This window comes from Triturus cristatus, chromosome 4_2, assembly GCF_964204655.1.
Source record: "Triturus cristatus chromosome 4_2, aTriCri1.1, whole genome shotgun sequence".
NCBI lineage: Eukaryota > Metazoa > Chordata > Amphibia > Caudata > Salamandridae > Triturus > Triturus cristatus.
This window is the reverse complement of record NC_140586.1, coordinates 651,037,030-651,062,341: the sequence shown is the minus strand read 5'-3', so window position 1 is coordinate 651,062,341 and position 25,312 is coordinate 651,037,030. Positions and strand designations below refer to the sequence as shown.

At 44.0% G+C, this 25,312-nt stretch overlaps 1 protein-coding gene across 1 annotated transcript in view; it reads left to right on the top strand.

Moving 5' to 3' along the window:
• Positions 1 to 25,312, top strand: part of CACHD1 (cache domain containing 1) — a 355,333-nt gene that overhangs the window by 254,448 nt on the left and 75,573 nt on the right. Inside the window, exons 8-9 of the mRNA XM_085602381.1 lie at positions 11,873 to 12,022; positions 16,449 to 16,682. Coding sequence (XP_085458507.1) covers positions 11,873 to 12,022; positions 16,449 to 16,682 — 384 coding nt within the window. The remainder of the gene's footprint in view (positions 1 to 11,872; positions 12,023 to 16,448; positions 16,683 to 25,312) is intronic.

Here is a 25,312-nt window from a genome sequence, read left to right as displayed (position 1 = left end):
GATCTAATTTCCTCCCTGACTGACACCAGTCGCATTGTAGAGGACCAGAGTTAGTTACCATTCCAGACAGTTTCACTCTCATCTAGATTTTGCCATGCGTTTCGCTAACAATATTTACTAACCACGTTGGAGAACAGAGTACTTTCCTCTCAACTAAATTTAGAGATTTATAATAATAATTCCTATTTGTCAAGTGCGAACTTATCACCCATAAGGGTTTCAAGTTCCTGGGGGCCGTCAGGGAGATTAAGTGAACTATTGCCCGGAGTCACATGATGCTGAGCTAAGCTGCCCCTGGCACCGGGGATCGAACCGTGACCCCGCACTCCAGAGTCAGCCGCTCCGGCCGCTGCGCCACACCTCTCCCATTCAGAGTAGGCAATGGATGCATCGGACGGTGTCTCCAGGGTTTGGTCTTCCTTGGTCGCTATTTTGTGCATTATGATATCCAAAGTTGGAAGCCAGTCTGTCTTTTCAGCTTTAAACCATTCGCTTAACACACTAGATACATGCATGCTCTCCACACTTTGTATGAGCAACTCATTGCTGAAAATACTCATGCGGGTTTTTGTTACTGGTTGCAGCAATTTCACTGTTAGCATTCATGGGAGTTTGCATTATTTCGATATTGCTGCGAATAGCTTCACTAGAATGAGAGCTCGCAAGCGAGACTTGATAATATGGTTAGTCGAGAGGGTGCACTCGAATAACCATTAATTGGGAAATGGCATTTACTACGCAGGCTAAGCCAAGCGTGCCATTATCACACAAGGGGAACACCGCTTGCCTGAACCACGCATATTCTTGAACATATATATATGCCTGAGCCACTCCTATGCCTGAGCCATGCCTATGCCTGAGCCACGCATATGCGCGGTTAAGGCGGTAAGCAGTCAGCGGCCTAGTTCTAGAGACCGGATGGGCTAGGAGAAGAAGAGGAAGGATCGGGAGAGGAAGGACCAGGACGCAGCTTGGTAAGTAGGGCTTGGGAGGAGAGGGGGGTAGTTTTAGGGGGGCAGGGGATCATTTTCATGGAGGAACTGTAGTTTTCAGGGGGAGAGGGTAGTTTTTAGGGGGGAAGATAGTTTTGGAGCTCAGGGCCGGGGGACGGGGCTCTTTTTAGAGCTGAGGGCCGCTTTAGGATTCGGGGCTGGGGTGATGGTAGGATTTTGGCCTGGGGCTGTTTTAGGGCGAGGGGACGAGGTCAGGGTAGTTTTATGGCAGGTGGCGGGTGTCAGGGTCGTTTTTTGGGCTGGGGGTCGTTGAAGGGCCCGGGCAGGGGTCGGGTAGTTTTTTCGGCTGGGGTGGGGTGTATTGCGGAGCTAAGGCCGGTTTTAAGGCCTCAGAGCGGGGAGGGCTCTGGATAGTGTTTAGGGCTGGGGGGGAATTGTAGTGCCGGGGACCAGTTTTTAGGATGCAGGGCAGGGGGGGGCTGGGGTGTGATCTTGACCAATCATGCCTTTACAACGAAATTCGTTGTAAAGGCAGTCGTGATAAAGTTGCGGTCGTGGTTGAGAACGCGTGGTTTGAGCATGCGTTGTTGAGCCATGCGTTGTTCTGTCATACAACCTCGTCAATTCTGTGCACTCTCCTGCACACACGTCTGCTTATTTATTTATTTTGGTCCTCACTTGCTCATTTTCATAAGAGGTACCTTCTTCAGTACAGCAGAGTTTGCCTACCGTAACAGTTCTTTGAAATGAAGGGAATGATGTCCTGCCCCAGCAGTGAGGCACTCAGTCCGGGATTTATCCGATAGCAATGGGCTAGAAGTTATAAGGAAGACCACGTTCTGGTCATCTATAGAAGGCCTTGTTTTGAGTATTTATTATATGTTATTTTCTCGGATTTTGTTAAATTGCTTTCCCCACTTCAAATGGTTGATTGTGTTACCAGAGATCTACAAGTGTAGTTCCATTCGGGAGTACAGTTTGATGCCTTTGTTTTAATACCTTAATTACATTTGCATTCCTTCAAATGAAACTTTAAACTATGCAGAACTCAACTTTTTTTGTATTATTACGCCTCCTGTAAAAATAACAAATGTTATCCGCAGGGATCTTTAAAAACCCATTGTGCTCTGCTTCCCAGGTATATAAAAAAAGGCTCAGAGAGGTGTCTGTCTGCTGCGATACTTGGAGCAGTTCTTGGCCCAGTGTGAAGGAACTTGTCCCAGCAGCTTTAGCAACTGACATTTTCTGTATGGTGGCCTGTTGAGGACAAATATAGGCTGCATCCTTGCACAATACAGACACAATCTATATCCTTGTGGAACCTAACTCCGGCTTTGGAAACGTCCCAAAAGCTCACTGCGCTGAACAGTGAAAAATCCCTAGGCATCGTGCCAGTGCAATAATGAACAATGACATGCCACCCCAGACATGCCCACGTAAATCCCAGTGGCTTTCATCCTGTAATCTGGGTGAATCTGAAAGCCGTTCTTCAGATCTCCACAACGTCCTTTTATTCATGGACGTGGGGCTGGGGAGGGCAAACTTGGCACAGCGTTCAAAAAGGAAAAAAATGGAGGCGGCAAACAACACTAGCAAACAAAAAAAAGAAAAAACAATGCACCCTGACCTGCTAATGTGGGGCAGAGCGACATGAAAGGGCAGCATCCTCACCCGGCATGTAAATGATACAGCAGCGCCTCGGCGTTCAGCAGTAATACAACGCGCACTGCTTTGAAAATGTCTTTTCTCCTTTAAGATTGTACATCAGAGAGTTTTAACTTGAACTACTAACAAACTGTGTGTGTGGGTGGCCTGAAAGTTGTGGGACTGATGCTTTGTCTAGTGAGCTTCATTAAAAAGTCAAAATGCCCCGTGTGTGTAATGCATCTAGTAGTCTATATTGCTGCTTCAACCCGCTAAATGAATTTTCTTTTATTGCTTATTTTTCCTGTTGCCTTTGACGGGTGGCCTGTTCTTTATCCCTTTAGAACGTTACCTTGACTGAAAAACTGCTATCTCTACCATACCTCTTTGGTTTATTTATTTATTTATGTATGGAGTTAACTTGACCCAAGGGTGTCAGATTTGCTTATGCTGGAATCCGTAAATTGCTTACCTCAGTAGAGCATCAACAACAGGTAGAAAATAGCCACACAAAATCACCTGAATACAAACATAAATAGTGTGCAGTCCCTAGAAATCTGTGTTCATAAGACAGCAGACGGCCACGTCAAACTCCACGCGACCAGGAGACAGTCTGGTTCAATAAGGTAAGCTAAAGAGCAATCTCTATTGGTCTGCGGCTTTATTTATATTTGGAACCTAGGAAAGAAAGCTCGAGGTCCCTAAAAGAATCTGGGCTCTTTCTGCTAAGGAAAATCCCAAACGAAACAGTGATACTATGGGAACTTATTTTGCAGGAGGTAGTGGGTGTAACCTGGGTCGTAGGTGGGGGGGGTACAAAAGGTAGGGGGGTATTTCATTGACTTGATCTGCAGAGCTGTGACTGTGGTTGGTTTCAGCGCGTTGGGCATTCACCATCATCTTGCCACCGTTTCCTGTGTGTGACTCCATTTTGGGAAAGGCTCATTATACCACTAATTGGTCAGGGCTTAGAATACAAGGTTTGTACCTAGCAATATTATGTATCAATATAATGTGGACAGTCAGTTAATTCAAGCATGCATCACTACCTTCCTTGCTTCAGGCTTCTTTCATTATTCCATTCCTCTAGCTAATAGCTTAAATCAGTTGGCCAGTGTCTGTCGCACAACTTTGAGCTCAATAAGTAAGAATGGTGTAGGTGGTTCTTCTTATTTATGTATGGCTTTGATACAGAGCCTCTAGTGTGACAGCATATGTATGTATGTATATATTATCTACTGGCGGTCGCCAGTAGATAGTTATAGTTACAACCTAGTTTCCATAGGAAATCTCAAAATTCTATTTTGAATAACTTTGGCGCCGGTTGGTGAATCCTCACGAAATTTTCAAAACTAATGGGGCGCTCCGCTCAGCTCCTACCCTGAAAGTCTCGGGGTGATTCGTCAAGCGGGGGCCGAGAAAAAGGGGGGGTCCCAAAACGCGTTTTCCCCATGCATTTTTCCATAGGACCTTTAGACAAAGCTACAGCCCGAACTGCTGAACAGAATTACGTGAAATTTGGCAGAGAGGTAGCCATAAGGTCAAGGAAGTGCCTTTTGCAGGTCTGGTGTAAATCTGTTCAGTATTTCCTGAGAAAATAGCATTTAAAAGCATATCAATATCTATACGCGCGCATCGTGCGCGAGCGCAATTCTGATTGGTTGTTAGATGTCGGTAAACATTCGAATCGGTCGAAACCAGGAAGTGTCGGCCGCCATTTTGTCTCTCGCAGTCTGAGGGGGTGAAAAAAAAAGGTGGAGAACGTGACAAGGGTGCAGAGTGGACAGTTCCTGACCCCCTAGCCTTGGTCAGGGGGTCACAGAAGGACCCCCAAGGGAGAAAAAAACAATGAAAAAAAAAAAAAATCGCGAGGTGCGCGCACCCTGCGCGCATGGTACGCACTGCGAACTGTGGGTGCGCAAAGCGCACCGAGCGCCCACAGCGCGCGCACGGTGGTTGAAGCGCACCGTGCGCGAAGGGTGTGCGCACCTCGCGATTTAAAAAAAAAAAAAAAATCACGGTGCGCGCACGGTGAAAAACATGAAAAAAAAAAATATTAATAAATACATAACTTAGCATTTAAAAAACCGTACAAACTCACTGAAACAACCATAGGTTTCACACACGTTATAGTTACGAATTAGCATTTAAAAAACCTTGCACCGCCACCCCCGGAGCTTTGTGAAAATATTTGCGGGGGGCTCACGGCCCCCCCGCAGCCCCGGGGACCGCCACCCCCGGCTTGTGAATTTAAAAAAAAAAAAGACATTCCCTGAGTGGGGGGGCTCAACTCCCCCACACGCCTGGGATCGCCACCTCCCCGGGGCTCTAAATATGTAAATTGGGGGGGTCCGTGACCCCCCGGGGCTTTGTAAATTGGTGGGAGGGGGGCCGCACGCCCCCCCACCTCCTGGAGCCAATGATGGCCCTGGGGACCGCCACCTCCCAGGGCCGGCTCCTGCAGTGTCCCGGGGTGCTCACCCCCGGGACACTGCTGTTTGCTATGGCAGGGCGGGAGCCTCGCGGCTCCCGCCCTGCGCGCGTTTGCGGATGGGGAACAAATTCCCCTTGAGTACTGGGGGTCCCTGGGGGCCACCTAGCCCACCAGGAACCTCCAGGGGGCTGTGTGGCAAAGAGGTGTTCTGAGGCCATGCCCCTTTTTACACCTCTCTGCAGCGCAGCTCTGTGGCGCTTAATGGAGGTAGCTGGTGGGGTAGTTGCACCCCAGGGACCCTCAGGATTCAAGCGGGGGGTAATCCCCCAACTTAAAACGTGCCACGGGTGCATTTGCACAGTGGGGAAGGGAGGGGACGGGGCCTGAGGTGATATGTGTGCAAACACGCTCTGTGGCGCGTTTTAAGTTCAGGAATTAATTCCTCTTCAATCCCGAGGGCCCATGGGGGACAACTAGTCCACCAGGTGCTTCCAGTGAACACCACTGTGCTGCGTTGCAGAGAGGTGGTCCAGGCCGTGCCTATTTTCTCTGCAACACAGCTCTGTGGTGCTAACTAGAGATACCTGATGGGCTAGTTGTACCCAAGGGACACTCAGAATCAAGGGGACTTTATCCCCCAAATTAAAACAGCCATAGGGCGTGTTTGCACACGTCAGCTCAGCCCCCCCCCCTCTCTTCACCAGTGTGCAAACGCGCCCTGTGGCACGTTTTAAGAGGTCGTTTTAATACCCCTGCCCTATTATATACTAGGGGCTTACAGAGGAGGTCATGCTAATAACAGGGGTACCCCAACGCATAGTGTTCCCTAGTGTATGTAGGTGTTTTAACTGTATTCTAAGTGTCTTTTAGCATAGCACTGGCACTAGGACTGGTTAGGCAGAGTCAGTTACCCCCAGTACCCATCTGAAAAAGTTGAGGGTACAGGATGATTTTGAACAAAGACTCTTTCTGCTCCTCTGTTTATTCTTTCTGCACGTCTTCCTTCTTCCTGCACTTTTCTTTGTCTTTGAGGACTTCTGTAGCTTCTTTCTGCATTTCTTTTTCTTCTTTCTGTGTGTTTTTTCTTCTTTCTTAACATGTCCTACCTCTGTAGGCATAGTTAGACACTAGCATTTAAAAAACCTTTGAAATTCACTTAAAAAACCATAGGTTTTAGGCATGTTATAGTTAGGAATTAGCATTTAAAAAACCTTAGAAATTCACAGAAAAACTATAGGTTTCCGGGGTGTTATAGTTAGCTGGACATTTCACTCGTACAAAACCATTGAAATTCCCTTGTTGTAGTTAGTTCAGCTATCTATAACTCGCGCCCCCGCAATGCACTGCTGATGACGTTACATATTACATCACTCATGACATGGTCAGTGACCTCACTGATAACATCACTGATGACATCATCCATGTGATAATTTGATGCATCTTCTCACACCCTAATATAACCTTTGATACACCCACTCTAAATTACAGACTGCCTTTCTCAAAACCATAGACACTCCAACACCAATAACTACATACCCACTCACTGATTCTTAGGTCTACACACCCACCCATCCACTCACTCACCCGTACAGTCACTCATACTTATGGTCACTCAGTACAGGACTATCATATGCACTCATACACCTATATGGACACTCACACACCGCCACTCATCCATAGAGGTACTCACACACCTACTCAGTCATGCAAATAATTAATCACACTGCCATTTACTCGCCTATACAGTTGTACACACACCAGCTCAATTACTCATACAAATACTAGCAGATTCTTATGCTCTTATACAATCAATGATACAAGCACACACTCATCCATACAGCCACAATCACACACTCTCACTTATAGCCATTTATGTACTCCAACACACACATATACTGCCTTTCACATATGTAGCTACTCACACATGTACCACTGAAATATACATTCACTCACTAACACAACCATAGACACACTCACCCACCCATACAGTCCATCACAGATGCACTCTTGAAACTATGCACCCAGTGAATCACCCACTGACACATCTATGCACAGTCACACACCCCCCCCCACCCACACAAACACTCGGGCACCCATACAGTTACTCAGATAACCAATCTATAATCCCTATAAACACTCATGAAGCTATTTGCAAACCCATGCAGCCGCTTACACACCAACAGACAGATACAGACATTCACACAGTTTAGTCACTAACCCATGCATTCAGTAAGATACGTTTAATCACTCACTTATAGAGTCAGTCACGCACCTACAAAATCATCCATTCACACACTTATACACCCACTCATTCTTCAATATACCTTTCCCTATATATAATAAACATATTTAAACTTTACAGAAACACACTGTCACTGGATGATATCATCAGTGATGTCATTTGAGATGTCATCAGTGATGTCACTGACCATGTCATGAGTGATGTAATATGTGACGTCATCAGCAGTGCATTGCGGGGGCGCGAGTTATAGTTAGCTGAACTAACTATAACAGGGGAATTTCAATGGTTTTGTACGAGTGAAATGTCCAGCTAACTATAACACCCCTGAAACTGTTTTTTTCTGTGAATATATATATATATATATATGTCACCAGGAATCGCCTCATCAGTTACGCAGCTTCAATGCGCAGAGACGAACACGGACCCAAAGTAAGTGCTGCAAATCTTTATTCGTACAAAAACTTTACACAGCCGCCATGACGCGTTTCGGCCTACAGGAGACCTTGATCACATGACGCTGCTGTCAGAAGCCTGACCTTTTAAAGTGCAAGTGCATACATAATTGATGACATCATAACAATGGACATAGAAAACAGCTTGGGAACAGCGCTGTAGGATGAAAAATGACCGTGCAAAATACACAAACAACTATACATTTGTTGTTTAAGATAGTCCTCCTTATATATGTAAAATACGTGATAATTCCTGGATAGGACCACAATCAGGAGTCAAATTTCATACATAAAAAATTGTTGTTCCCCTACTGTTGAAATTATATGAGGCAACATGCTAGAACCCCAAAAGGCCGAGTATGGTTTATAGATGTAAAAAGTTAAAAACTTAAACATAAACATCAACATAGACATAAGCGCCAAATAAACGTCACCCCACATATGTAATTTAAATGAAAGGAGAAACTGGCTACAGATGTCTATTGCATATATATATATTTTCTAGGCGCTGACATGGAGGGGGGGGGGGGTACTGACCGCAGGAGGGGGGTTACCGCCGTGTTCATCAGTAACGTAGGATTTAAAAGCACCTGCTGCAGAGTTCCTTGTACGTCCAGCTTTCAGGCAGCAATACAAATGTCAAAGTAACTCTTGTGATTAATATTCCTGCTAGAGAGTAAGAGTGGAGTCCTGTCTAGTGGCAGTTTTGACTTAACATGAAGTCGCGCAGAGGGTTAATATGCCTGCTGCAAAGAACCCGTACCAGGCAGATCACAGATCTGTATTTTATGTGGATAGGTGAGTGGATTACTGCTTTTGTCACAGAGATCCTTTTGTTACCGCAGTTCATAAGATACAACCCAAATATAAAACTGTGACTGTTACGAACGGTCATCAAAGGGCTGAATCCACACTGCATAAAATAGGTTAGGTCGTTATGTTTTTTCCTGCAGTCTTTCATTATCTATTCCTAATGTTGCTAAAAGGGTTCCTTTGCATAGATATACATTCCTATTAGTAAATCCAGGGTTTTACCAACGCTTTAAAACAAATGACATGTATGTGAGAGAGAACTTGTGGAGAGATGAGGAGGGATTTTGCCCGTTGGTAGTGAGGGAACCCGAAGAGGAGGTCGGGGGCGTCACCAAAAATGATTGTCGCACCAGGCGCCACCAGCGCTAAAGCCAGCCCTGTACGGCTGGAATATTGCTCTGCCCCTGTGTAGCTGTTGAAGCAGAGCTTCACTCTCGTCTATTTGATGTCACTCAGAACCCCTCAGTCAAAACATTTCTGTAATTCACTTATTACCCATCTACATTTTTACATCTATGTCAGGATCAAAGCACTTTGTGTTCTCCACTTTACAGAAGAAATTAATTGCAACTAATCTTGCTCCGGAGTGGCTTGTGCTTTTCCCATCTCTTATTCAGACTGAAGGAAGCATGTTTCATTGGAAAAAAATATATAAAATGTGTGTGTGGGGGTGTGTAAATATAGTATAATTGCTATAATTGTTTTGTCAATCATTCATTAGACATGTCAACATTTCAGTAACAGTTTTGAACAGCAAACAATTATCTCTACCATCCAATCCCAATGACCAACAATTCATGAAAACTTTTGGCTTTAAAAGTTTGATTTGTAGGTATTTCTAATGCATTATTCTGATGGTATGTCATTTATTTATTTGCACAACGCAGACTAATACTGGGGCATCTTGGTGCGACCTCTGGTGTGAAATGGGGGGGGGGGGGTGAGAGCTGAAGATGGAAGGGCAAATTAGCACAAAGGATAGCATTTTAGCCTCTTACAGAACAGTAGATGAAAAGTGGTTTGCTGAAGCTCGAGATGCAATAATGGAGATGAGAGGTTAGCATTTTAGGGGCAGCACTGTCCATGGCTCGGTGAACAATCTAAAGAGCTTTGAAATTAATCAGCTGGCCTCAGTGAAGAGCACAGCATGCTTCATTGGTCAGTTTTCCTGAGGGTCGGACACTGAGCAGACGGCCATGTTTTGTATTCTCTGTAGTTTGACAAACTGGTAACCCGAGGGGCCAAGGTAGAGGGTATTTCTGTAATCAAGATGCGAGAGTATGGTAGCATGGATTCGGGTGTCCTGCTTCCCTGAGGAGAAATGGAACGATTTCCTTAATGTTTTCAAAAGAACTACTCAAGATGTGCGAGTTTTCTGTAACTGAGCAGTAAAAGATATCTCGTGATAAAACCAGAAACTTCGATTTTTTCATTTTTTACTTCCATGTCCAGGGCTGGAAAGTCACCCAAAAAAATAGGCCGGAGAGCTTAGTTTCATACTGAAGAGATGTCCACAACCAGACTTGAGTGAGGTGGCATTATGATATTTTAGAAGAGTTTGGGTCTTGCCAGCATATGACACCAGTTGAAAGCCAAAGCTCCTGTTAAGCTCCCTATGTGGGTGGACATAAATGGGGAATAAAGAGGACCTTATGGCACACCTCGGTTCAACAGCCGCTCTGTGAACTGAAAAAGGAGGGAGAGAGACTGAGTCTGGAGAGGTGTGGTGCCACGGCCAGGGCGATGGATTCTGGGGACCACAGTTCGATCCCTGGCTCCGGCGGCAGGGGTCTGCCCAGCACAATAGCTCGCTTAATCGTCCCAACGGTCCCCAGTGCCGAGATACCCCTTCGGGGGTGATTCGTGCGCTATACAAGTACTGGATTTACATTTACCTAAAAGAAAGTATATAAATCACTGCCTTTCTGATCTATTCAGGCCAATCCCTTTGTGTTGTCTGATTATAACAGACTGGTTCACCTTGTCAAAGGCAGAAGAAAGGTCAACCAGCAATCGGCCAGCCTGGGCACTGTGGTCCCAGATAAAATAAGTGGAATGCAGAGCTCTCACTAACCCGGTCTCTGTGCTATGGCTCGCTCTCTGGCCAAATTTGATCTGATCTAGGGGTCCAGACTTTTCCAGTCTTTCCACAAGCACCATGCTTCAGAGGGTTCCCTGAGCTTCAAGAGGGCTGGAAGAAGGGTGATGAGTCTACAATACTTCATCTTATTTGAAACCTGGCCAGTTTTTTTTTTTTACAACGGAGAAACAATGACCTTCTTACAGAACTTTGGAAATGTTCCTGTCTGGGCTGGAGAGAGAAGTTGATAGCTGCACATAGGATCAGGGCTAAGCCCGGAGATAGAGATCATTGAAAGGCATGGGTGATCACAGGAGCCTGACTTCAGGTTTTGAAGCACTGTTAGAACCTCCATAGTGTACATGCAGGGAAGTGGGTTCATCGGAACTGGTGTGAGGGTTCCTTGGAATGTCTCCTGGAATAAGACCCAGAGAGCATGACAGCATTCGGTCTGTTCAAAGATTTTCATGATTTTATCACAAAAGAAGAGCGCTAGGTTATCATGTAAGACATGAGAGGGCACCACCCGATGTAGCTAGGCAGTCTGAGACCATCAAGGCCCGAGCCACTGTAAATAGGTCACAAGTCGGTTTTGACAAGGATGCCAGATGGGGCGAGATGTCAGATGGGAAGGGATGATAGGTGGGAAGAGATGCCAGGTGGTAAAATATAAAAATTTGTATTGTGACAGCTACTTATGGTGAATACGTCCACCTCCAGGCTTTCTCAGCCTGTCTGGTTCCTAAGCGTTCTTGTTTGAGTTCATGGGTGAACCATCTGTTGGTGTATCTGCCTGCAGAAAAAAAGGTTTCTTTTACAGTTGAGTGACACAAAACGATTACTAAGTGTAACAAGTTGTTGAATTAGCTGGGCCTTTATCTCGAAATTCTCAAGAATGGAAATTTTTAGCCAGGGTGATAGGTGGCAAGAAAGAGTTGAATTGCTTCCATTTTCAAAACCTGAGCTTAAGTGGGAAGACAAGCTTTCTATTTCCATACCTTTGTCCTTCACTCCTATCTTTCATTAGCCCACCTTCCCTTCCTCCTTGGCCGTACTCCATCCCAGTGTGAATAAGCGCTTTCTACTACACCTGCGACCACTATTGGTACATTTAGCTTTATATTCCCTAATGGCCTTTTCCAAACCTGCTCACTTCAGTCCCATGTCATATATGTATACATAATGCTTTCTTACAGCACATACATAGGAATCTTGCATACAAAATAAGTTAATTTTGTTCACAATTTTATTTAGACACAGACATGGTAATTGTCTACCTATCAGCTGGAATTACATCCAAGGATTCATCGGAAGAGGAAAAAAGAGCTACCCTTCGAGTGATAAATGAAGAGAATGGCTTCCTTAATAATTCCGTTATGATTCTCACCTACGCAGTTATGAATGGTAAGAAATGTATTTTTATTTGCACTGTGAGCCTCCTAAAACTTATAAATCTGCACCAATGATAGAACATTTACCTTTGCGTGCACTTTTGTGACTTTCTTTTAGAATTGTGCCCCTAATTTATTTTCATGTTGCTCATTATAGTGACCTAAGGGTTTTACTCAGAGTATCCATTGTTGATCCTTTTTCAAATATTCGTATAGAGAGCACATAAAACTACAGAAGTGCTAGAGGAGTCACTCCGGAATCTGTTGTATACGCCTGTGAGGATGTGTGTGTGTGTTTATGAAAAAGGGGAGGTACCGTAGTCATATATTCTGCCTAATGCTACGGATGCTTTGGGAGTTCTAAATAATTATTGATGAGTTCTCGTATATTTGTTGATAACTTCCTATTACATTTAATCCTTCGTACGTCCTATCAAACCATAGCCAAGAGATAGGCTAAAGCGACAATACATGGAGACAAAGATTTGTTTTCCAAGATCCCAGAGCTGGTCATGTTGGAAAAACAGATGCTAATTCTAGAAAATAACATTGCAGCCTCTTAGGTTGACTGTAACCTTTTGCCTCCCCTCTCAGAGTCCGAATTCTGGGAGCTAATGTACCTCCGTTACTTAAAGGTAATTTGTATTATCCCTCATGATTATTGCCACATCTCTTCCTACTTTGTTCCTGCTAGCCCAAACTCTTTCAACGAAGAGCGGGATATAGCCCTTGACTTAAAGCGGGCCTTGTTAACCTGTTGGTGCCCCTGTGAGTTACATCCTAGAAAGAAAGGAAAGCCTTGTGAACTTACAACCATAGGTTCTACCAAGGGGAGGGATGGGTTTGGCTGGACGTTGGAGGGGTTTCCAATATGGAGTGTGTGGGTGATGGGCAGTTTTGGGGGACCTCCTACCACTTGGTTAGGTAAATCTGTAGGATGTGGCTGTTTAGAACAATTTCAATAAAAACAGGTAAACCCTAATATGGGGATCTGGACTTTGTGGAAGGATCTCCAGTTATCTATTGTCTGAATATTTGGAGCATGCCAGTGGGCCACTCCATCTGCTAAAACATGACATAAACCAAATGTAGGTCACTGGGGCTACTCTTTGCTTTACATAATATATTTAGTCAGTCCATTGGGTAAGAGTAGTCCCTGTTTAATGTAGAGTCACAAGTTATTGTTGGCATTGTAGGTTTTGGTTTATCTTGCTACCTAACCGCAGGATATTGGCCATAGAGCTCCTCAGGCCAACAACATGTGGGCTGCCCAGTTTGCTCCTCAGGATTCCCATTCTGCTGATTTCCTGCTGAGATGATGTTCCGTTGGGTCCATGCAGAACTCATCTGTCACCTGTAGAGTTACTGTTATGTTAACGTCAGACTACTTATGGGAGACAAAGAATAGCTAAGGGACAGGGTTGAGACCACAGCTAATCCTCTTGCTCACTCTACACTTCTACTATTGGCCAGAGTACGCATAGGGCCCAATACGCAAATACAATTCCCCATTTACTAGACTTCTTCCTTCAGGAAATGCCATGCTCCAGGCTAAAGGAGACCGTTTTTGACAAAGGTAAAGTTCAGTTTTGTAGTTGAAGGCAGCATTCAGCTTAGTGGTTTTTCGCAAGATGCAATTTTGCAAGCAAATAGCTACCTTTTTGTCACTCATCCGACTCCTAGGCCTCTTACCTGCTGAGCTAGGTGTCCGTTATGCAGTTAGTCTGTGGGCGCTCACGCTCCTCCTTCCTCCAATTCGAAAAGACAGTGGGACAGCCAGAAAGAGACGGCTGTAAATTCTTGTCTCAACACATTTTTTCTCTACAGTTGCTCACCTTTTTTCACCACATTCGGAGTTCTCGTGGACGTTGTGAGGGGGGGTTAATTTTTTTGTAATCTGGTTCACAGGTCATGCCTTTGCCCATGACTGCATCCCATAGCCGGATTACCCAGTTACTGCACCGTCGCTGGTCCTTTTGGAATGTGCATTACCCCCACACTTGAGCGAATAATATGACACTATTGCACTGTGGTGCTGGAACAATTTTCAGAGTGGGGGTGCCACCATCAGTGTTACATTACTGAAGACAAAGGGATTGTGAAAAATCCAAGCATCACACAAGGCACAAGTGTAGCAAATGAGTCACGCCTGTTCAATGGGACAGTGGTGAGGATGCGGTCTGTAGCTGGTGGTCCCTTTTGGAGTGCACTGCTGCCAATATATTACTAAAGCGTGGTGTGGTAGTGCATTGTCAATTACCGGCAGCACATTATCCATTGAAATGGCTACTAAATTTGTGCAGACAGACAGTTTTACTGCCAAAACAATAGAGCGCACAAAGGCTAATGTGTTGGGTGCCATCGAATATTTATGATTTGCATGTCACCAAGTAAAGTGCCTTGATTTGTTGAGATCGTATTAAAACCTTTGTTTCCATCACACATCAGAATTTTTAAAAACTGTGCTTCGTTGGTGTTTTTCCTAACTGCTGAGAAAGTTTTAAATATTTGTAGACTTCATCAACTGGTATTTAAATGTTGCTGTGTGTTGGGGAAAAAAAGATATCCTACATCCTTTCCTTGCTCACTGCCGGTACACCAGCGAGACTGTCACATGGGTCACAAAACTCACTTTGCATTGTTGTAAAATCCTCTTACTTTTTGCGGTCCGAGAAAGAAAACTAAACGCCATCCTCCAAGTTAAAAGAATAAGCATCAATTTGTCATAAGACACAGCCTGACATTTGACCTCTGTCTATATTCCAGCAAGGTTATTCTGGGGGTGCTGCAGCATCCTCAGCACTCCTACTTCTGGCGCCTATGCTATTGCACGTGCAAAGGCATTCCCTCTTTTTAGGTCTCGCCTGACCCAGCGCATGCGCTGGTCTGTCGAGACTTATTGAGAGGGCTCCAAAAAGTGCTACCAGGCCAGCCTAGAGCTACAGTGCGGGCGCGCACGCCGCGCTTTACCGCGATTACTGTGTGCGGCCGCTTTGATGATTGATCGCAATTGCGATCACTTTCATTTTCGCGGCCGCTTTGCATAGCCAATAGGTCTCGCTTTTGGGACCTTATAAGCATTTAGTTATGCAACTGTTGCATGGCTAAACACTTATAAGGTCCCAAAGGCGAGACCTATTGGCTATGCCAATGCTTGTTAATGAGGCCACCCCACCAGTCAAATCAAGGAACATCCTTGGCAGGGTGTTGCATTGGACCTCCACAATGGGTTTTACATCTTGGACCCCTTTTGTTTCACGGACGTGGCAAAGGTACCACAGACCCTAGCTCAAGCAAGGAAAAAGGATCACTTGACCACTGGTTGGGTACTAAAATATACAAATAATCAAGGTTCAGTGGTCACCTCAGTCCCTTTGTGCCACTGCTCTGAGTGGACAATTGATAAGTAGTCCCCTGTTTGTAATATGTAAGTGCTGGATGATGCAAACAGTGACAAAAACATCCCCTGCCCTTCCAGAGCACTTCAGTAATCAGCTTCCATGTCTTCAGCTTGATCTTTTATAGCATAACTAGACAGTATGATGTGCAATCCAGGTTCCGAGGCCAAATATGCAATTATTTTAGTTAATTGTTTTGTAGGGCACGGGCATGGCTTCTCCTGGCTGTTTCGGAACCTCTTTAAAAATTGAGATTTTGCCTGGTGCTTGCGAACGGTGATGCTGTCTGGTGGCCAGCCTCAAAGGCAAGGTGTCCCTTACATTCATGCCAGGGCTGCACCACTGGGTTTCACTAGCCTTACAAAAGTGGTAGAAAAATAAAAAATTGAGGGACAATTGGTTGTTCTGATGTTTAGCACATTAGAGAAGAAATGTGTAAATGTCTGCCATTCTTTTGAGGGATTGGGTGATAAACGCAAAAGCCGAGATTGTCTGGATCCGTATCACTAGTTGGGGATAGGCGTGGGGGTCAGAGTTTCTAAGTACAAGGATCTGGCCGGACTTACAGGCTTCAGCAGTTTGTGTAGCACTAGTGGCGGAGTTGGGTCTTTCCATGTTATTGATGAAGAAAGGCAGATCTATCCTAAAGTGTAACAGCCAATTCCACACGGAGACCTGGCCACGTACAGTATACCACATAACTGCCTCCAACTCGACATTTTTTTTAACACAATGGATTAGATAGCAAATCAGACAGCTATAGTTCGTGCTTAAGTATTTAACTCAAGCCTTTAAAAAGTTGCATTGTGATTGGACCTAATGTCGTAACTGTTGTAAAACCGATGACCTCGATTTAAGGCACAATTTGTGTTTTAGTTTCACATTGTTGACTGTTAACATTAAGAAAATGCTAGGTTTATGCTTCATTCATCTGTTTAGTTCAGGACCCTTTTGTAGGCGACCTCATAACCTCGGTATAAAAATAATTTTAAAGCAAAGGAAATCTCAACTTACTTACAATTGCCCTTTGTATTATTTCAGAGGGAGTGACCGGCCTGAAGGAATTGGCTTTTCTCCGTGATCTGGCAGAGCAGAACTCTGCAAAGTACAGTGTGTCCGACCGAACAGCTTTGCCGGTGGTGAAGGGAAGCATGATGGTGCTGAACCAACTTAGTAACTTGGAAACCACTGTTGGGCGATTTTATACAAACCTCCCCAACCGAATGATTGATGAAGCCGTCTTCAGTCTGCCCTTCTCAGACGAAATGGGAGACGGTGAGTGCCTTTAGGCTAAGAGAATTGATTGTAACCTTTGCAGCCTACTGACTGTGGCACTGGACCGCGAAGGTAAGTTGTTTGTTTGGTTCACTTATTTCTTTGTTTTTTTAATGTGTGAGGCTACCTGCCAGCTGGAGTTTCGCCAGTGCTTCCTACATTATCATACATACTCATAACTTAAAAATGTATGGATTTGTTTCTGTTTGGATAAGAGTGGAAATTTCTTGTGACCGAAAGTGTTTGTGTCTCTCTCTATTTAGTCATACAAAGTAAAACATTTTTTTAAAAACGTGTCACATATATATATGTGTGTGTGTGTGTGTGTGTTGTTTTTTTTATACTTTGGTTGACTAAATACAATTTAATAGTTTACTCTTGATTGATGTCAGATCGCCTTTAGCAGCTTGTACGTATTGTTGGACTCCATTAAGCCTGTGCTTCCTTTGGAAACTTCTTTGATGTATGCAGACTGTTCCATCAGCCTTTTCTAATCAAACGTCCGTAAACTTAAGTTCAGTTGTATGGCCTGTTGAAGATCAGTTTATTTTTGATAAGAGAAGAGTTTATTAGATTTGTGTGTGTGCGCGCATGCGATCAAGTGCATGCCTCATGTTACGGAACTGCAGGCCCATCTTGTGGCATTTTTAATGTGTGGGCATTTTTCTGTTCTTCCTCTTTCCATATAGATGTTTCATGGGCTGTTATCGGGGCATTTCTCTAGGTTTACTAACTTCTGAAAGAATATGCTTTAGTTTCCATTTTATGGTGGGATGAGGAGTGGCAGGAGATCTGCCAGACTACACAAAATCACAGAAATGCTAGAGGAAATACTCTGAAATCTGATGTTGTACTGTTATATGCCGGTGAGGATGCGTGTGTGGGACACACAAAAATCTGCTTCGTGGTTATGAGAAAGGGGAGGCACCTTAGTCGTATATTCTGCTTAAAGCTACAGATGTTTTGGAAGTTCTAAATAATTCTTGATGAGATGTTATATTGCTCTCTCCAGGGTTCTGGGGGTGGTTTTGTTGATAACTTCCTATTACTTCTAATTCTTCCTAAACCACAGCCAAGAGATAGGGTAAAGAGACAATACTTAGAGACAAAGATTTGCTTTCCAAGATCCTAGAGCTGGTAATGGTGGAGAAACGTATGCTATTTATAGAAAATTATATTGCAGCCTTTTAGGTTGACTCTAACGTTTTACCTCACCTTTGAGAGTCCGAATTCTGGGAGCTAATGTGCTGCCGTTACTTGAGAGTAATTCGTATCCTCCCTCATGATTATCGCCACATCTCTCCCTACTTTGCTCTTGCTAGCCCAATCTCTTCCAACGAAGAGCAGGATAAAGCCCTTGACTTTGACTTCAGACGGGCCATGCTACCCTGTTTGTGCCACTGTGAGTTACACCTCAGAATAAAAGCAAAGCTGTGTGAACTTACAGCCATAGGTTCTACCAAGGGGGAGAGATGGGTTTGGCTGGACGTTGGAGGGGTTGTCGATTTGGAGTGTGTGGGTGATGGGCAGCTTTGGGGGACCTCCTACCAACTTGGTTAGGTAAATTTGTGCCAAGGCTTTTTTCTGGACTGTTTTACTGTGCTTCATTTTACAAGAATTTGCACTTAGTACTCAACAACTACTTCTGTAAAATGTATCGTGTTCTGCAGAAATGCTTAAAAGATGCTCCAATTGCCTCCTTACTAGTGTGATAAAACATATCCCACCCACATCTCTCAGATCTCCCCCAACTCACTAGGGTTGCCATGGCATGGGACCCATCCACTTTCTAAGTTATACAGAAGGGGGGTTGGGAGCACGCTGCCTCACATCCCGGCACAGTTTGCCTCTTTGCAGTATGGTAAATGCAGCACACAATTAGTGCTTACTTCAGAATTAACTGTAGTTTTTCACCAAAGTTGGTGCAGATAGTGCTGTACGTCTCTAGACACGTGTTTCTGAATTTCACCCTTCATCAGTACAGAACAAAAAGCGATTTCGTCTGGGGTTGTTTGAAGTCTTCACAGATCTCAGTACCACTCACAGTCACATAGGTGCGTCTCCAAAGCTCGGCAGCTTGCTGGCTTAAGGGAGCCTTTTAAACAGAAGGAGGGCTGGAAGCACACTGCCTCACATCCCTGCACAATCCAGAAACATATATGTTTCTAGAGATGTACAGCACTATCTGCACCAACTTTTGTGAAAGACTACAGTTAATTTTGAAGTAAGTGCTAATTGTGTACTGCATTTACCATAATGCAAAGGGGCTAAATGTGCTGGGATGAGACGCAGTGTGCTCCTAACACGCCTTCACTTTCTAAGTTATGCAATCCTGATAAGATTGTTGCCACACCATAAGAAAGAATGAAAGGCAAGACCACTTACGCTGCTGCTATGGTTTTGTTAACGGACATGCACATAGACAGCACAATTGAATTGTTCCCTGTGAACCTGCTCCAACACTTCACCCCAAGGATGTGTGTTCTTCTCACAAATCACAACATTTTATATATTTCCTAGAAGTTATGCTCCCAGCATTAAAAAGACCCACATTTAAGCGCTTACAATGGTCCATCCTTTAGTGCACATCCAGGCTTAACCTTAGTGTAATGCTCTTTTAGCAGGAAGAGAAGAGCCTTTCTCGAGGTGCAGCAGGTGAAAACAGGAACCAGCATCCATGTTTGGGTGAATTCGGGCAATCCCAGAAAGTTCCTGATCAAAAGCACTAAGGCCAGAGTCCATTGTCCATTTCCTTTTTAACCAGGAGTAACAGGTCCGTTTTTTAGTGTTCATTTTGCAGCATTGAAGCTCATCCTCTCCTGGATGGACAAAAAAAGCAAGCAAAAGGGTCTGATCAAATTCGCTTGTTTGGCCACATAGATATTAAATAGCAGTGAGGATGAGGAAGAAAAGAGAAGGATCCCTATGCATATGCAGCAACAACTTAAAAGGAAAGCCAGCGAATGTGGACCGGGGCTATAAAAAATGGTTTGCTCCAAAAGCAAAAAAGATGACATAATGCAAGGGATGAGGTGAGGGCAGGAGTGTAGGAACTGGAATCCCAGGAGGATACTACAAGAAACTGAGCATTGATGACTTGAGCAATGAGCAGGTTCTCGAATGTGACCAATCGAGGACAGGAATTGAACGTAGAGAGACCCCAGTGTGGGCATAGGGAGGAATCTGTAGGGGACCCATTTACAAGAGGACACAGACAAATGAATAACTGATAACGGCAAGCTGTAAGCCTGCAAATTAAGAACCCGGATCAGTTGCAAGTAACACAAAAAATCGTTGTAACGGCGCTGGTTCCAAATTTTCTATTGCACTCCCTTAAATTTCGCTATTATGCGTGCATGCTAGCACAGACACACACATACACTCACTTTTGAATCTGATGAAGCACTTGTTAAATTTTCATTTGTAGTTATTGATTTGCACAAATGATTTTAATGCAAGATTTTTATAAAGTTTGTACTTAGTGATCCGAAATTATTGAAACGGTAAGTTAGTGGTTGACAGTAAAGACTTTTCGCTATTTTTACAAGTCGGGGGCAATGGCACAACCATATTAGTTGTGTTGGTTAGCATCCGCATTGACTTCTTTCATGAGACTCAGTATTTCGCAGCCCACTTAGGCATTCGTCGGAGTTCTTAGGGGTGTCTTCCTCTCATGACATTGCTATCTTTCAGTGTTCATCCTGCTTGCTGGAAACATAAAAAGAAGTCCCGTAATATAGGGAATATGTCAGTTGTCACTCAGAGAGCAGGTAACTATAAAATTCTGAAGAAATGTTGCAATTGGGAGTACTGCTTGTGCTTGCTGCCCTGTCAATTGTAAATGCAATACAATCGGTCTCACCTTTGGGACCCTACATGTATTTAGCTTTGCAGCACATTAGCCTGGGTGCTGAAACATCTACTGTTCTATAACATGGAGGGAAACTAAGCTCCAAACTGGGTGACACGTCAGGTATGGGAACACATGGAGAGAAATATTGCCTTTCAGCGGGAAATGGTATAGTCCAAAGCTCTGTTTTTAATATAAAATCGGGGCATTCGGTGGTCATATCACTGAAAATACAAGATTTCAAAAAATATTATTGTCGACGGGTGCTCGTGGAAGACTATTTCTATGGACTGGAATCTAGAGAATGCTAAAGTGAATCTGGTATTTTACTGACCTCTGCTGGTTGTTTTCTATCGAGAAAGTTAAATAGAAGCAGTTGCCAAATTTAAAAAAAAAAAAAATCCCTCAGCAGAAAGCAGATCTCGTATTTTACTGATCTCTACTGGTTGTTTTACTATCAAGACCGATAAATAGAGGCTGTTGAACAGAAAATAAGTCCCTAAACGGAAGCAGACAAGTCCTAGGGCTGATCTCCAGAGCCCACACAGCACATACACATAATAGTATATACTAAAGTATATACAAGAGGTCTTGAATGCTCGACCTTAAAACCTTTCAACATTGCACTGAACACTCGGAGGGTACTAGCTAATAGATTTGGGCTTAATGAAATACTTATTTATGATGAACCGCTAAGGAAGGTAAGTAAATTAATTAATCTATGTCTACATTAAATTGTTTTATTAACCACTTTTATTGGAATATGTTCAGGTAATTTCTTATTTTGTAATGTTTCATTCGGGTCACATATCACCCACAGCCACCAAATAAAAAACCCAAAGTATTCTACTAAGGTAGAAGAGCTTGTTCTGGCCACCTTCTGGCCGGTAAGCTTTGCGTTTGGAGTGATTTATGGGTAGGAGAAAGATACACCGGAGACACCTGTAACAAATAACACAAGTCCAAGTCTGATCATAGACCTTTCTAACACCACTAATATCGACAAAAATAAGGACATCCAGAATGGTCACGTGAACTTATGTTTTTTTAATAATCATTTAAAATTGGCAGTGACTAAAGGGACAGAACAAAGTCAGTAATGATTAACCTGGGGAATTCCCTGGCTCTTTTCCCTGGACCCAGTCCAGAGGTAGTGGCAGCTAGGTGAATATTCCCACATGCGTACCTCCCTATGAAGGCGCCTAATCCATGAAGAACCTAAAGTCTAGATTCTGGGCTGTATTTTTCCCAAACTGAAAAGTGTATACATTTTACTGTTTGTGTGGTTACTCGACTGTGCAGGTTTGATCACGTCGCTAATGCGTGAAGAAGCCGGCATTAGTAAAAATGTTTGCCGGAGTGTTTAATACACCTCAGTCCTATGAAACCTCTTCCAACTGAGAATCTGCCCCTCCCTCAGTTCCACCCTTCGCAGCATGGAGTACTGCAGCAGTCAGTTTATTAGATTCCTTGCTACATAAATATGAAGTGAACTTTCTTTATATTGCTATCAAATTGAAGAGAACAGGGGTTTTAAAATTGCTCTGTGGACCTTTTTGTTCAGCTAGACCCTCTACTGGCTCCCTTCGTCTCCACTTGTCAACAAGAGAATCTTAAGTTGATCTTGTCCTGCTTCAGCACCCAGATTTCACATTTTTTTAAAGTGCATTTGCCAAATTTCTAAAATCAAAATCCTGTTGCTTAAAGCATTCCGTAACCTGTTGCGCATTTTTCATACAATCTTGTGGATCGATCCAGATCTGTGTTTTGTTCAATTCTGGCCATTATGTATTGGGTTTTTTCTCAAGATCCAGTCAACCTATGGCTCCTCTTTCATCTGTATTCTGTACTATATTCTTCGTTGTAAACAAAGCAAACTTTCCTCACAGGCAAGGCCCACTGTTTAAAGCAATGTGAATTTGTTATACCTTATTATACCCTTGCCAAAACGGATGTTCGAGATACTGAAAAGGATACTCTGATGTGACACAGGAAAATTAAGTTTGGACTAGGCATATGATTATAAGCTACACAATGATTTTGTTGTGTTCTTGGCTCTCCTTGGCAGCTTACATTTTTTTTAATACACTGTGGAAAGCCGCAAGTATGTCTGCGGTCTTGGTCTGTGAAATGTGTTTGGAGGCTTAGGTCTTAACATTTTAATATCAGATATTTGTGAACTGATTGATTTTAATTAGTAGAGAAACCCCAGAATACAACTCAATGGAACTAATTTGGAAAGCTATGGCTTGAATTTTTGACGTTAAGTAGCAAGATATTTCAAGAGTCTCAAATGAATACCAATAACCAAACATGACTTAAGTAAAAGAACGGTATACTTATGTAAATTTGTATTGGAATATCGTGGCTAAGCATCAAACGAGGCCCAGTTGTGCTCTTCAAATGCATTATTTCTTTGTTGATGTAGCGCATCATGTACTTGGCTTCTTGGCACTTCAGGAGACCAGCTTCAGTCTGATATTGAGGGCTTCTCTCAAAGGAAGTATGAGATACAGGAACAATTAGTCTCCATTTCTTCAGATGCATTGGCGCTTCAGGAGACCAGCGTCAGTCTGCTATTGAGGGTTTCTCTCATAGAAAGTATGAGATACAGGAAAAATGATTCTCTCTATTTCTTCTGATGCATGATTTTGAGAGTTGAGGTACCCCAACAACGGTGCTCTGTTGATGGCTCTTTGCGGCCTTCCAGTTTTGCCTTTTCCAGTGGAATGCTTTGTGAGTTTGTCTCGGAGGAGGGTTACACAGCGGGGGAGGGGGGTGTTTTAGTGGTCCCGTTTAACCTTGTTCAGGTACGATGTATTGTTTGTTGTTTTCAATGCACTAATGGGACAGGTTACTATTCTGTAGACCTAGTGTGCTGGGTTTCTTGTTCAAACGAAGCAAGTGAGACAGTTATGTTCTTTTCTTACAAACTTAAGCCCCTGACTATGGATGCTTTATTTACTGAATGTACTACTGTGCTGCTGCTGTAGGAGTCCTTGTCTTCTTTGTCCCCAATTTCAGCGTTTACGACCAAAGTCTCTGGTATTTAGTTCTTTGGCTTTAGCCATCCAGTTGACAGTGGACATTGATGGCCTTTGAGGACTACTTGTGCTCTCCGTCCTAGGAAGAACAAAAGTTAGTGGTCCATAGTAGCTATTGGTTGTGGTGATGTTATGTTTTTCCCTCCACTTCATCGCACCTAGCATTCACTCTTGGTCTGAGGAAGTCTGCAAATGTACCTGTCCCCTCGGCATAATTGAGTAAAGCAAGATTAGTGGTGGCAGTCAGCTGTGTGGGGCAACAGGATGATGCGCATATGGTGTATTGAAAAATGCTGAAACATTTTGTAGCAGTATTATTATTATTATTATTATTATTATTATTATGTTTCTTATATAGCGCCTGAATCGACCCCCGAAGGGGTATCTCCGCGCTTGCCTTGGGAACCCGTCCTGGCTTTTCCCTGTGAGATAGCCCCTACAGGGCATCCCCAAGGTGAAAGCCAGGCATCCCGCCGCGGGGGGCCGTTGTGGAGATTAAGCAAGCTTAATGCCCAGAGTTGCAGAGTGTGAACCCATGATTAGGTCAGGCACCGAAGCGAGAATTATCGAGTCCATGGACATTTGAGCTCAAGACCCTGCCGCGTCGGGAATTGAACCCTGGTCCCGGGTCTGACCTCTGCTTCAGGGTCTGCCTGCTCTAACCAGTGAGCCGCACTTCTCCACTCCAGTATAGTTTTGTAATGTGATTAATTGTAATGTGATAAGTTGTATAATTGAGCTAGTGCACTGTTTGATTGGGTAACTAGTAGGGTCTGTCATGTATGGGATATAAATGGTTCTGGGCAGTTGATATTCGCTCTATTTTGATGACTTGTGGGGAGAGGCATGCACAGGAGATGTGGTGTGGTTGGGGATTTGATGAGTTGAAATAAGTGATGTGGCGAGTATTGCTAGCAGGGGGGGTCAAAAAGAGTATCACAGAACTGAGGGGCGTTATAGTACGGCATGTGCTTGTTGTGCTGTGGTACTGGATGTTAGGGATAGCATGTTGAGTGTAAATGTCCTAAACAGAGTTGAGGTTTCATTTTGGTTTACTTTCAGTGGTGGTGAGAAAAGTGCAGGGTTGCTATGATGTTGTGGTGTCTGTTAGCTAATTTGTGGTGTGGGGTGTGGTTTCCAGTACTGGTGTATGTTTTTGTCTGGAGGGTTTCAAGAAATGTGCAATCTCTTGGTTTGGGTGGGGTGTGATCCTGGAGGTAGGTTTTGTTGTTGGGCGAACAGGGGAGTGAAGTGTGGCAATGCATGTATAGTCTAAAAAGGGAGTGTGCATGTCTCTGTGTTCCCTGCAGCAGGAATAAACCACCAAGTGATGTAATGTAAGCTTGAATTCATCTCTGTCACTAGCAATTTCTTTGGGACCCATTGCAGTCCATCCTTTTTCACTCACTGTGTCACTCTAGACCACGGGTACTCATAGTACGGCCCGCGGGCCGCCTGAGGCCCGGCAAGCCTCCCTTGGCGGCCCGCGGACCTTAATGACATCGTACCCGTGGTTAAAAAAAAATTAAAATAATGAGTGTTCCTAAACACTGTCCGGTTGCACCAGCGCGACTCTGACTCTGCTCTGTGGGGGCCGGGCGTTCCAGGGATAGTCCGAGTGGAGCTGCGGGGCCTCAGAAGAGGTGAAAAACAACAATTGATATGCAAATGGTCTTTTAAAGACCTGTGAAGTGCTCGGGTGCGGCTGTTGGTGTGCCCTGGAAGCTGCGTCAGCC